At 41.1% G+C, this 14745-nt stretch overlaps 1 protein-coding gene across 1 annotated transcript in view; it reads left to right on the forward strand.

Annotated features, from left to right (window-relative positions):
- zzef1 (zinc finger, ZZ-type with EF hand domain 1) overlaps positions 1 to 8369 on the forward strand; it is a 56730-nt gene extending 48361 nt beyond the window's left edge. The window contains exon 56 of the mRNA XM_084169812.1: positions 2363 to 8369. Coding sequence (XP_084025938.1) covers positions 2363 to 2443 — 81 coding nt within the window. The 3' untranslated portion in view covers positions 2444 to 8369. The remainder of the gene's footprint in view (positions 1 to 2362) is intronic.
- The last annotated feature ends 6376 nt before the right edge of the window (positions 8370 to 14745 follow it).

Below are 14745 nucleotides of genomic sequence, written 5' to 3' on the forward strand. Positions count from 1 at the left end.
TAGAACGGACATTCCCATTCAAGTCAATGTTCTATTATGGGTTTATTTAATTGTTTGTTCTGTCTATGTTTACCTGGCCAGGCTGCTAAGAACATGAGTGATGTCATCAGTGTACACATATTAGATTTTGAGGGAGAAGTTCTCCTTTACATTCAACAATATGTAAAAGACTGTATTTTATAAAGATGTCTAAAACCTCATTGATCTTCATCTATTATAGGCATTGGTTGAAGCTCAGTGTTCAATTCAAATCTCCCTACCATCATATCTAAGACAGTATGACACCAATCTCGATGAAAACTTGCAAATCAACTTAATTGGAGGTACACAACACACTTCCCGCCTCTCGTCATGAGCCGTCCGGCCTTTACCGAGAACCACAAACCAGATTTTTTAACAGGGTCATTAGCAATTCATTTAAAAAAAGTATGTATTGCGCCTACCTAGCTCATTCTAGACATCGGATTAAAACGAGACTATAGCGTCCATAAAGTTTGAGAAGGTTTTAATCCTAAGAAACCTGCCTACACATAGTTTGAAGTACAATACCAACAACGCTACTGTAGGTCAAAGCTGTGTGCTGGAAAACCTTGGTAGAGCATGGGTGAAATAGGCATTTTGGTGCTCATGTGAATTTCCTTTATTTTTCGGCTTCAGACCAATGCCTATTCTCACTTAACATAGTTTTTCGTTTTTAATTGTGTATATACAGTGCATTCGGAAAGTATTTAGACTTTTTCCACATTTAGTTACATTACAGACTTATTCTAAAATATAATAAGTATTTATCCCTTATCTATCTACTCACAATACCTATAATGACAAAGCAAAAACAGGTTTTTAGAAATGTTTGCAAGTTTATTAAAAATATATAAAACGGGAATATCACATTTACATAAGTATTCAGACCCTTTACTCTGTACTTTGTTGAAGCACCTTTGGCAGTGATTACAGCCTCGTCTTCTTGGGTATGACGCTACAAGCTTGGCACAACTGTATTTGGGGAGTTTCTCCCATTCTTCTCTGCAGATCCTCTCAAGCTCTGTCAGGTTGGATGGGGAGCGTCGCTGTACAGCTATTTTCAAGTCTCTCTAGAGATGATCGATCGGGTTCAAGTCCGGGCTCTGGCTGGGCCACTCAAGGACATTCAGAGACTTGTCCCGAAGCCACTCCTGCATTGTTGGCTGTGTGCTTAGGGTCATTGTCCTGTTGGAAGGTGAATCTTTGCCCCAGTCTGAGGTCCTGAGCACTCTGGAGCAGGTTTTCATCAAGGATCTCTCTGTACTTTTTTCCATTCATCTTTCCTTCGATCCTAACTAGTCTCCCAGTCCCTGCCATTGAATAACATCCCCACAGCATGATTCTGCCACCACAATGCTTCACCGTAGGGATGGTGCAAGGTTTCATCAGACCAGAGAATCTTATTTCTCATGGTTTGAGAGTCTAGGTGCCTTTTGGCAAACACCAAGCGGGCTGTCATGTGCCTTTTACTGAGGAGTGGCTTCTGTCTGGCCACTCTACCATAAATGCCTGGTTGGTGGAGTGCTGCAGAGATGGTTGTCCTTCTGGAAGGTTCTCCCATTTCCACAGATGAACTATGGAGCTCTATCAGAGTGACCATCGGGTTCTTGGTCACCTCTCTGACCAAGGCCCTTTTCCCCCGATTGTTTGGCCGAGTGGCCAGCTCTAGGAAGTGTCTTGGTGGTTCCAAACTTCTTCAATTTAAGAATAATGTAGGCCACTCTGTTCTTGGGGACAGAGTGGCCTACGTCTCGGAGCTCTATGGACAATTCCTTCGACCTCATGGCTTGGTTTTTGCTCTGACATGCACTGTCAACTGTGGGACCTTATGTAGACAGGTGTGTGCCTTTCCAAATCATGTCCAATCAATTGAATTTACCACAGGTGGACTCCAATCAAGTTGTAGAAATCTCAAGGATGATCAATGGAAACAGGATGCACCTGAGCTCAATTTTGAGTCTCATAGCAAAGGGTCTGAATACTTATGTAAATAAGGTATTTCTGTTTTTTATTTTTTATAGAATAGCAAACATTTCTAAAAACCTGTTTTCGCTTTGTCATTATGGGGTATTGTGTGTAGATTGATGAGGAAAAAATGTAATTTAATGAATTTTAGAATAAGGCTGTAACGTAACAAAATGTGGAAAAAGTCAAGGGGTCTGAATACGTTCTGAATGCACTGTAACTCCTCTCCTTGCTCAACTCCTCCACTCTCACACACTCCCTCCTCCCCACCTTTCTTTCTTTCTCTCTCTCTCTCTCTCTCTCTCTCTCCCACATCCCCTCCTCTCTCACTCACTTACTCATTCACTCACTTTCCTCTCTTTTTTTTATCATGCAGGCTCTGAAGAACATCGCAGCCATCAGTCTGGCTATCAATTACCCCAATAAATCCACCAAGCTGCTCAATACATCCCCCTGAGAATGGAGAGAGAGACGGAACGATGGAGAGAGAGGAAGAGAAAAAGAAAGCGAGCGACTTGGAGGGGTGGATATCCTCATATCCTGTCTCTGGGATGAAGGGGAAAGAAAGAAAGAAATAAAGAAAGAAAGAAAGAAAGAAAGAAAGAAAGAAATACCTTCTGAATGTCTTCCCGCAATGGCAGAACTGTAAAAGGGATTCACTCCTTCCTTCCCTGCTTCTATTCTCTCTCAAACCCAATTTCTATCCTCTCTCCATCCCCCTGTTTTCCCTCTCCAACTCTTTGTACTATTTTTACTGACGGGGGAAAAGGGGGGGGCTAACTCGACAACAACACATCACTCTATCACAATCCTTTTGCCTTAGGTGAATACAATGTATCAGCATCGTGTGGGTTTCAGAGAAGGAAGATAGATAGCCTAGCTGTGTGGCTTTATGTTTAGGTTGAAGATGCTGCAGAAGCCCCTGTGCTAAAGAAAATTAAGTGTGCCAAATTTGCCACCTTTCTGTGGAGAAATAGACGTTTATTTCCGGTTTATTTTATTTCTTAGACAAAAGCCACCTTGGTTTTAGACAATCGGTCGTTCATGGAGAAAGCGGGTCACCTTACCTAGCTCCCCGAATCCCTGTCTCTCTGTGGACAGTGTAGAGCAGAACTAAAAATACAGCTACAGCCCAGAACCGGAGAGAACATTGCTGTGGAGGCTCCTGAGCCTCAAATATGTCACCACGGGGAGAGAAAGCTCAGCTCTGACCTAACATCTCGGCTGTGTTTTCTCCACAGCTTCCTCCTTTTTGTGAACATGGAGGACAACTGTTTTTGGCCCCAGTGTGGTCTGTCTGTATCACAGTACTTCATTTAGAGGGTCGTATGGGGTTACTCTGGAAACAGTCTCACGTTGTCATACTTCCTAGTCTCATCCGCTCAGCAACAGAATGGGAGAAGTTGTAATCTAGGTTCCCCTATATATTGGATTTCAGTATATTCACACAGACTATAGGTATATGCACCCGTTGACATGGTAAATTGTCGTAGGGCATGGACACGGCACCAATGGTTAACAGGTAAACTCACTTTTGTCCACAGTCACTGGTGTCGGCTAATTATGCCACGAGTGAAATGCTCGAACACCACGCACCACTGTAGAGTTGTCTGCATGACAGTGGCAATGTATTGATGGGGTTTATAGTAGATCTTCACACTCTGGCTATATACTGTACTGTAGATTATAAGGACATCAGGGAAAAGTGTTTTCCTGCCATTTCTGTTCAAAGCTATAGGAGAACAGGGTCAGTCAGCTGTGTGAGATGAAGCCCATTGTACAGAACACACACACGCACCGTATAATGTGGCTAGTTTATTATAGTAGCCTGGCGGTCCATGCTTAATGTGCCATAGCCAACCTCTAGCTTGTGTTCCTTCATTGTCATGCCAAAAACAACATACGTGGCTTGACAATACTTGAGAATTGGCTACAGCACATACAGTATGTGGATCTCACGATTCAATAATGAGTATTACTTCCACAAATCAGAACTATGGATATTTGACCTGAATGACATGCCAGATTGAGATATTGATGAGGTGACGTGATTGGTTGTGGTCAGATAGGTGTGTGAGCTTTCTGGAGTGTGATTGGTTCTTATCAGAAACATGTGAACACCTTATGTTTCATGATCACATTTAGAATTAAATCGTTTTTGTTTTAGTTCTTTAGATCTTAGTTTTTATTCTTTTGGTTTTATTCATTTTTTTCCTTTGATAAATTGTCCTGATCAAATAGATTAAAAGACAAAAGCCCTTTATTTTAAAACAGCTTCCTTGAGATTAATTGGATCGATGATTATATTGCAGTGTTATTTAGTATGGTGATTGGGATTCATTGCAATGTTCAGAGTTCTATTTTTGTTGAAGTTTTGTGTGTGGCATAATTTAATAGGAAAGACGACGGACGGTGGTGTATGTATGCCAAAGAATACCCTTTTTGTCAAAACATGAAATGTGTCTGTAATATCTCTTCCAACCAGAGCACTTTATGGAGCCTCCTAAGGATGTGTTGTCACATAGCTGCTCTGTATTGTGTGGAAATAGGGGAAAGGAGGTCCTGTACTGTTATTGGAGGTCCTGTACTGTTATTGAGGACAGGTTAGAGAGGGTTAGCTGGGTTCTAGCTGATGATGACACAGGCTGTTGGGTCTCCTACGTTTTTGTTTACATGCGTCAGCCAGTGTTGAGCATCTAAAAATGGCCGCCACATGGTCACCAAGATGACCGCCAACATGGGCGTCTCTTCCCTCCCAGAGAATCCAGTTCAACAGCGCCCCTACGTCTTGGACAGGGAAGCTAAAAGTTTAATTTGGCTCTATATTCCAGAATTTTGGATTTGAGATCAAATGTTTTATGAGGCGACAGTACATAATATCACCTTTTATTTGAGGGTATTTTCATACATATCTGTTTTACCGTTTAGAAATGAAAGCACTTTGTGTCTAGTCCCCCATTTGAAGGTGTCATACGAATTTGGCCAAATGCACTTAGTGTATTAAAGTAGTCCAAAGTTTAGTACATTGGTCCCATATTCCTAGCACTCAATGACTACATCAAGCTTGTGACTCTACAAGCTTGTTGGATGCATTTACAGTTTGTTTAGGTTGTTTCTGAAATTAATGGTAAATAATGAATTGTCATTTTAATTGTAAGTAAGAAGAAGAATATGTTTCTGAACACACTAATGTGGATGCTACCATGATTACAGATAATCATGAATGAATCGTGAATAATGAGGAGTGAGAAAGTTAGAGGCATCAATATTATACCCCCAAAAAAATCCTAACTCCCATGTTATTGGTAATGGTGAGAGGTTAGCATGTTTTGGGGGTATGATCTTTGTTCCTCTGTAACTTTCTCACTCATCATTATTAATGATTCATTTATGATTATCCGTAATCATGGTAGCATTCACATTAATGTAGAAGTGTTCGGAAACATATTATATTCTTATTTGCAATAAAAGTGACTCCAAAATGACACAATTCATTATTTACATTCATTTCTATTGGCCTCAACCTTATCTGAAACACAACCAAAACAAACTGCAAATGCATCCAACAAGTTTGTAATCACTAGCTTGATGTAGTCATTGCATGCTAGTAATATGGGACCAATACGTTAACATGACTTATTTTATTAATTTCCCACCGTTTTATACACTATAAATAAAAAAGTATGTGGACACCGCATCAAATTAGTGGATTGGGCTATTTCAGCTAAACCCGTTGGTGACAGGTGTATAAAATTGAGCACACAGCCATGCAATCTCCATAGACAAACATTGGCAGTAGAATGGCCTTACTGAAGAGCTCAGTGACTTTCAACGTGGCACCCACGGGGGGCTAGTATGAAAAAATAAAAAATTAATGTATGCACTCACTAACTGTAAGTCGCTCTGGATAAGAGCGTCTGCTAAATGACTAAAATGTAATGCCACCTTTCCAACAAGTCAGTTCGTCAAATCTCTGCCCTGCTAGAGCAACTGTATGTGCTGTTATTGTGAAGTGGAAACGTGTAGGAGCAACAACGGCTCAGCCACGAAGTGGTAGGCCACACAAACTCACAGAACTGGACCGCTGAGTGCTGAAGAGTGTAGCGTGTAAAAATCATCTGAGTTCCAAACTTCCTCTGGAAGCAACGTCAGCACAAGAACTGGTCGTCAGGAGCGTCATGAAATGGGTTTCCATGGCCAAGTAGCTGCACACAAGCCTAAGATCACCATGTGCAATGCCAAGCGTCGGCTGGAGTGGTGTAAAGCTCGCCGCCATTGGACTCTGAAGCAGTGGAAATGCGTTCTCTGGAGTGATGAATCACGCTTCACCATCTGGCAGTCTGGGTTTGGCGGATGCCAGGAGAACAATACCTGCCCGAATGCATAGTGCCAACTGTAATTTTTGGTGGAGGAGGAATAATGGTCTGGGGCTGTTTTTCATGGTTCGGGCTAGGCCCCTTAGTTCCACTGAAGGGAAATCTTAATGCTACAGCATACAATGACATTCTAGATGATTCTGTGCTTGTAACTTTTTAGGGAAGGCCCTTTCCTGTTTCAGCATGACAATGCCCCCGTTCACAAAGCGATGTCCGTACAGAAATAGTTTGTCGAGATCGGTGTGGAAGAACTTGACTGGCCTGCACAAAGCCCTAACCTCAACCCCATCGAACACCTTTGGGATGAATGGGAACGCCGACTGCGACCCAAGCCCAACATCAGTGCCCGACCTCACTAATGCTCTTGTGGCTGAATGGAAGCAAGTCCCCGCAGCAATGTTCCAACATCTACTGTAAAGCCTTCCCAGAAGAGTCAAGGCTGTTATAGCAGCAAAGGGGGGACCAACTCCATATTAATGCCCATGATTTTGGAATGAGATCTTCGAGGAGCACATACTTATGGTCATGTAGTGTAAGCCAGAACACAAAAAAACTAGACAGTTCTAAGACACTGAGGCTTTTATGTCTAAGAAATGTGTCTCTGCCTCCATCCAGTGGTCGGTTGTGTCTTTACGATCTATTTTGTCAGCTCTTTGCCACGTCACGTCAAAGGGGTGGTCCTAAGAAAAGCAGCTCTCTATGTTGACTTGCTCACGACACAGACATGACACAAACATGGCTGGATTCCTATCAAGCAGACGGTTCTAAATATATAGCTGTATGATAAAGAATGCGACCTACACACTTCCTTAAACCAAAAATGAGTAAAACATTTTGTGTGGAATTCAACTATTTTTACGTCGAAGATCGACACCAAAGCATATCAGTAGAACCAATAAAAAGGCCTTTTTGCAGAGCATCTCCCCTTGTTGATATGGAGGACGCATGCCGTTTAAATGGCCAAAATGTTGATAAGACGTTCACAAATCACAAATGCAATAAAGAAGGTGAAATATTTCGGGTAGATGTTCCTAAAACTGATTGTAACTATATATAGACGCATTATAAAGTATGAAAATGATTATTCATTCACATGTCATGAATTTACTATGATATCATCATATTTGTATATGGCTTATTATACTTTTATTATGTACTACTAGATCATATGGATTGAAACTTTTTTTATTTTTCTTCTCAGACCTGAATAAACAATTCCAGGTGAAAGCCAAAGACCATAGCTTTCTGGGCCTTCTTGCTAGATTGATGAATACAGCCATAGTAAAACAGTGCAAAGCGGCTGTCAGATAAAGAGTACAGTATAAGTGAATTTGTCCAGAGGCTTATGTCATCTTCAAATGGGGGGACTGGATACATAAAGTGCTTTCATTTATAAACTGTAAAACAGATACGTAGGAAAATACTCTCAAATAAAAGGTGACATGTAGCCTCTTATAAAAATGTTATCTCAAATCCAAAATGCTGGAGTATATAGCCAAATTAAACGTTTTAGCTTCAATGTCCAAATACATATGTAGGGGAGTGTCACTATAATGTGCCTACGGTAAAAAAATCCCATAAAGGAATCATAATTTATCCCTCATATTATTGTAAATGTCTTCATCAATTCTATTTTTAAAGATAAATATATTGTTTAATTTGAGCTTTTTTCTATCTTTTTACTTTTAAAGTATTCTCTTTTTTTTTGGTGAATGAAGTTTATTTTAAACTGACTTAGGTTTGAATGTACATAGTTGTGAATATTGTTAATTGCACATAGTAATAATAATGCAGGGGAAAAAGAGGAAAGTCTTTCATATCAACCGCCATACAAAGAATAATATTCATATATTGTATTGTTCTCAAAAGACTAGACACTTCTTTTGATTTTGTATGAGTGGCACATTGGAGAAGGGGGGGGTTGGGGGGGGGGGGGGGTTGGGGGGGGAGTACTGCTTGGGTTGAATTGTGTTCCGTTTTTAATTAAAACACAATTTTGATGCGGGACGTGTTTGTCTCTGTTAACTTTATTTTTTTCTGTCTTTTAGATGTGCTCATTAGGGACTTATTTTGAAACTAAACTTTGCAATATTTTCTGAGACAAGTCAGACTCGGCAGCTTTAAATTGGAGCTGTCGTGCTACATTATTACAGCCTTCGTTTCACTGGAATTGAAAATGCATACATTTTTCAATCGCAAGTAATTGTGAAAAAAAATACTTAAAGGTAGACTCTTTGACATACATGCAGAAATTAAACAGCATAGTGGGTCAGCGTTGAAGCACGAGGCTCAACTTCTCCGCTGTTTGGTGGCCTGGCTACCATGCTGTGAACCACGTGAAGCAAACCCATGCACATGCGCAGATACTATGAGAGCAAAGTCTTGCATCTTGCTCATCTCAATATCTGCGGTGCTGCTCGTGGCAAAGTCATTTAGCTGAGTCTACCTCTTTAAAACATGAAAATAGTGGTTGTCTACATCTCACGTGTGTTGTTCAATGGTCATGTCTATTACATGTTGTATGGGTCTTTTTACATGTCTTAAACTCATCTATTTTAAATGATACATTCTTCAAAACATCTTGCAACAGTGTTCTTGAACTGGAGATGTCCTCTATAACAGCTTTTTTTGTACCAGTGACCAGCTAGGCAATCGCTTTATTATTTAAAACACTTTTCGGTGCATTATCTCCAACCGTTCAAAAGCTAGAGTCAAATTTGTAGGAAGAAAATAGGAACTGCTCCATTTGTCCCAACCGCTAGCAAATATTGAAGGTTACTCACTTAACCGCAGTTCTATGAACTAAGCGGTGCATTCAGTGGATTGTGACGAATCCAATGCAATCTATTGGACTTTATCATTAGGGATATGCCGCGGAGGAAATTGTGTATGTCAACAGTACATTTTCAAGATTAAGCACTTTCAGTAAAGCTAAAATGTTCCTTGATGCAGCTCCCTAGTCCCTAGAGTTTAGTAACCCCCTTTTGGCCAGTGTTACATATACAGAAGGGTCGCTAGTACTTAGTATGAGACTTTGGACCATAAACTTAATTAGATTTTTTTCATTTATATTATTTTATTAATCTATATACAGTACCGGTGAAAGGTTTTAGAACACCTACTCATTCAAGGATTTTTCTTTATTTTTACTTTTTTCTACATTGTAGAATAATAGTGAAGACATCAAAACTATGAAATAACACATATGGCATCATGTAGTAACCAGAAAAGTGTTAAACAAATAAAAATATATTTTATATTTGAGATTCTTCAAATATCCACCCTTTGCCTTGATGACAGCTTTGCACACACTTGGCATTCTCTCAACCAGCTTCATTTCAATTGACAGGTGTGCCTTCTTAAAAGTTAATTTGTGGAATTTCTTTCCTTCTTAATGTGTTTGAGCTAATCAGTTGTGTTGTGACAAGGTAGGGGGGTATACAGAAGATTGCCCTATTTGGTAAAATACCAAGTCCATATTATGGCAAGAACAGTTCAAATAGAAATGACAGTCCATCATTACTTTAAGACATAAAGGTCAGTCAATACGGAACATTTCAAGAACTTTGAAAGTTTCTTCAAGTGCAGTCGCAAAAACCATCAAGTGCTATGATGAAACTGGCTGTTATGAGGACCGCCACAGGAATGGAAGACCCAGAGTTACCTCTGCTGCAGAAGATAAGTTCATTAGAGTTACCAGCCTCAGAAATTGCAGCCCAAATAAATGCTTCACAGAGTTCAAGTAACAGACACATCTCAACATCAACTGTTCAACGGAGACTGTGTGAATCAGGCCTTCATGGTCGAATTGGTGCAAAAAAAACACTACTAAAGGACACCAATAAGAAGAAGAGACTTGCTTGGGCCAAGAAACACGAGCAATGGACATTACAGTCGTGGTCAAAAGTTTTGAGAATGACACAAATACTAATTTTCAAAGTCTGCTGCCTCAGTTTTGATGATGGCATATACTCCAGAACATGAAGAGTGATCAGATGAATTGCAATTAATTGCAAAGTCCCTCTTTGCAATGAAAATGGACTTAATCCCCCAAAAACATTTCCACTGCATTTCAGCCCTGCCACAAAAGGACCAGCTGCCATCGTGTTAGTGATTCTCTCGTTAACACAGGTAGAGTGTTGACGAGGACAAGGCTGGAGATCACTCTGTCATGCTGATTGAGTTAGAATAACAGACTGGAAGCCTTAAAAGGAGGGTGGTGCTTGAAATCATTGTTCTTCCTCTGTTAACCATGGTTACCTGCAAGGAAACATGTGCCGTCATCATTGCTTTGCACAAAAAGGGCTTCACAGGCAAGGATATTGCTGCAAGTAAGATTGAACCTAAATCAACCATTTATCGCATCATCGAGAACTTCAAGGAGGTTCAATTGTTGTGAAGAAGGCATCAGGGCACCCAAGAAAGTCCAGCAAGCGCCAGGACCGTCTCCTAAAGTTGATTCAGCTGCGGGATCGGGGCACCATCAGTGCAGAGCTTGCTCAGGAATGTCAGCAGGCAGGTGTGAGTGCATCTGCACGCACAGTGAGGCAAAGACTTTTAGAGGATGGCCTGGTGTCAAGAAGGGCAGCAAAGAAGCCACTTCTCTCCAGGAAAAACATCTGCAAAATTTACAGGGATTGGACTGCTGAGGACTGGGGTAAAGTCATTTTATCTGATGAATCTCCTTTCCGATTGTTTGGGGCATCCGGAAAACACCTTTTCCGGAGAAGAAAAGGTGAGCGCTACCATCAGTCCTGTGTCATGCCAACAGTAAAGCATCCTGAGACCATTCATGTGTGGGGTTACTTCTCAGCCAAGGGAGTGGGCTCACTCACAATTTTGCCTAAGAACACAGCCATGAATAAAAAATGGTACCAACACATCCTCCGAGAGCAACTTCTCCCAACCATCCAAGAACAGTTTGCAAGAATGGGCTGCCATCAGTCAGGATGTGGCACAGAAGTTAATTGACAGCATGCCAGGGCGGATTGCAGAGGTCTTGAAAGAGAAGGGTCAACACTGCAAATATTGACTCTTTGCATAAACTTAATGTAATTGTCAATAAAAGCCTTTGACACTTATGGAATGCTTGTAATTATACTTCAGTTTACCATAGTAACATCTGACAAAAATATATCATAACACTGAAGCAGCTAACTTTGTGAAGACCAATACTTGTGTCATTCTCAAAACTTTTGACCACGACTTTAGACCGGTGAAAATTTGTCCTTTGGTCTGGAGTCCAAATTTGAGATTTTTGGTTCCAACCGCCATGTCTTTGTGAGACGCGTTGTGGGTGAATGGATGATTTCTGCATGTGTATTTCCCACCGTAAAGCATGGAGGAGGAGGTGTTATGGTGTTGGGGTGCTTTGCTGGTGACACTGTCTGTGATTTATTTAGAATTCAAGGCACACTTAACCAGCATGGCTACCACAGCATTCTGCAGCGATACGCCATCCCATCTGGTTTGGGCTTAGTGGGAATATCATTTGTTTTTCTACAGGACAATGACCCAACACAATTCCAGGCTGTGTAAGGGCTATTTTACCAAGAAGGAGAGTGATGGAGTGCTGCATCAGATGACCTGGCCTCCACAATCCCCCGACCTCAACCAAATTGAGATGGTGTGGGATGAGTCGGACCGCAGAGTGAAGGAAAAGCAGCCAACAAGTGCTCAGCATATGTGGGAAGTGCTTCAAAACTGTTGGAAAAGCATTCCAGGTGAAGCTGGTTGAGAGAATGCCAAGAGTGTGCAAAGCTGTCATCAAGGCAAAGGGTGGCTATTTGAAGAATCTCAAATATAAATATATTTTGATTTGTTTAACACTTTTTTGGTTACTACATGATTCCATATGTGTTATTTCATAGTTTTGATGTCTTCACTATTATTCTACAATGTGGAAAATAGTAAAAATAAAGAAAAACCCTTGAATGAGAAGGTGTTCTAAAACTTTTGTAGTGTATATATTTTTTTACTTTTACATTCCCTATGAAAACACAGAATACCCTTTATATTCAAATTTGACAAATACATTCCCTTGTTTCTTATGATTGAATTTCCTCTAATTTTCACTATCAACAAATTTGACAAAGCATTTTTGGAGTTATTTGGATTTATTATTTTATTAAAGAACTACAGGTGTTTCTGTGGATTTGAGGACTTGCTCTACACAGTTGAATTTGATGGTTCTACATCAAATACTACTGCCTCCTAGTAGTACCAGAGATACTTTTGAGGAAATGGGGAAACTCCATTGGAATCGTATTAACGGCCATTGTGTACATTATGTACGTTGCCCATGTGTCATCAATGTGCCGCACATTGCATTCTGGAACAAGGCGAGCTCTTCTTCAAGGAGTGAATTGGAGTGAATTTGGCACTAGCTTAAAAACCCAAAATTAGCATGAATTTCGTGAACAAGAAAAACAACATTACAAATCTTTTCCGAGATGTGAGATAATGAACTATGTTCTCTGTAATATCGTATTGCTTTGGAATCGTGACATTACGTACCTTAGAGAAAAATAGGCAGGTTTCTCGACTCATACCCTGACTTTGAGAAGGGATTACGTGACGATTATCTTAACCAACCGCGTGGCGCAGCGTGAAAACGTAAACGCAATTGGTCGGCAGTCTGCTGAGTGGGGCATTATACGTTTCATTGCCCAATGGGATTCCTATCTCCTCCTTTCTCTGGTAGTACTGCCTCTTATTGGAAACATTGCTGATTCCAGTCTAGAAGTCACCACGGATGCCACTACACATCTTTGTCTGTGTTTGTGTGTTCTTGAATCCCATCCCCACTGCTCTTCCTCTGTCCCGTCTAACTCCTCTTGTCTGTCTGTCTGTCTGTTCAATCTAAATTACAAGAGTGGTAATTTTCAGACAGACCCAGGCCAGGTCCCTTGGTGCATTCCACCACGGATCGCTTGACGTAGCCGGCCAGGTCGGTGCCCTTGAGCCGGAGCTTGGTGGTGTCATAGACCCCTGTCTGGAGCTCTTGGACGAGAGCTTGGTCCGTATATATCCATAAAGCGTCTCAGAGTACAAAATTGGTCGCTAGTGCTGAGAATTAGATGCATTTTACTCCTACGGCTAAAAATTTAAGCTATGCATGAAGCCTTTTTAGTCATAACCCACTGGGCCCACACTGGTTGAATCAACTTTGTTTTTGCATCAGTTCAATGATATAAACAGCCATGGCTATAACGGAGGAACATTCTCTTGGGAGATAATACGGTCTTCATTTGATTGTGAGGTATTCTAGGTCGGGTGAACAAAAGGACTTGAGTTCCTGTATGTTACTACAATTACACCATAAGTCGTTAATCATGAAACACACACCTCCGCCCATCTGCTTCCCGGAGAGATATTTATTCCTATCTGCGCGATGAACTGAGAATCCCTCTGGCTGGACCGATTCCGACAGAGTATCCCGAGAGAGCCATCTTTCCGTGAAACAAAGTATGTTACAGGCCCTGATGTCTCTCTGGAAAGAAATCCTTGCCCTGAGCTCATCAACTTTGTTATCCAAAGACTGAACATTAGCGAGTAATATACTCGGAAGCTTTGGGTGGTGTGCGTTTGAACCAGCAGGCCGCCTCCAGTGCCTCTCCTCCACCGGCGATGTTTTGGGTCGGCCTCTGGAATCAGTTAAATTGCTCTGGGGAGAGTGAACAAAGGATCTGCTTCGGGGAAGTCGTATTCCTGGTCGTGATGCTGGTAGTTCTGGTGAGTTACCGCCGCTCTGATATCCAATAGTTCTTCCTGGCTGTATGTAATGACACAAACATTTCCTGAGCTAATAATGTACAAAATAATACATATAAAAACATACCGCAAAGTTTCCTAAGAGCTAGTCGTGAGGCAGCCATCTCCGTCGACGCCATCTTGTCATTGTACATCTGAAGCAGAGAATAGCTAAACTCACAAAAATGGCGGCTTTGATCACAGTTTTGAGGTTTACGTTGCTTGATGTTCAGAGCTGGCTAGCAGCACAATTAAACATTGTTGTGCAAATCTCTCTTCACCCACCAACAATCTCTGTAATCCTCCTCCATGCGATTGACCTTATGATTTTGTCTCTGTATTCTAGCAAAGCTAAATCATATAGAATTGGAAAACCAGACACAGCGATGATTGGCTTTCCTCCATCTCTTTTGGTTATGCTTGCCCAGAACTAATGACAGGCAGAACTATGTTTCATGAAAGGAAGATTTTCAAGCAAATGTCTGCTCTTCAACTGATTGGATAATGGCAGCGGTGGCTGTGTGCAATTTGCATGAAGTAGAGCAGAGCTTAACTTTTTCTATCGCTCCACTAGCAGGGTTCGCACCACTCACCTTCCCACAATCCCCTGCGCATTGCCGTTGAAATTGAA

The sequence above is a fragment of the Coregonus lavaretus genome (genome assembly GCF_964263955.1).
Source record: "Coregonus lavaretus genome assembly, chromosome: 10".
NCBI lineage: Eukaryota > Metazoa > Chordata > Actinopteri > Salmoniformes > Salmonidae > Coregonus > Coregonus lavaretus.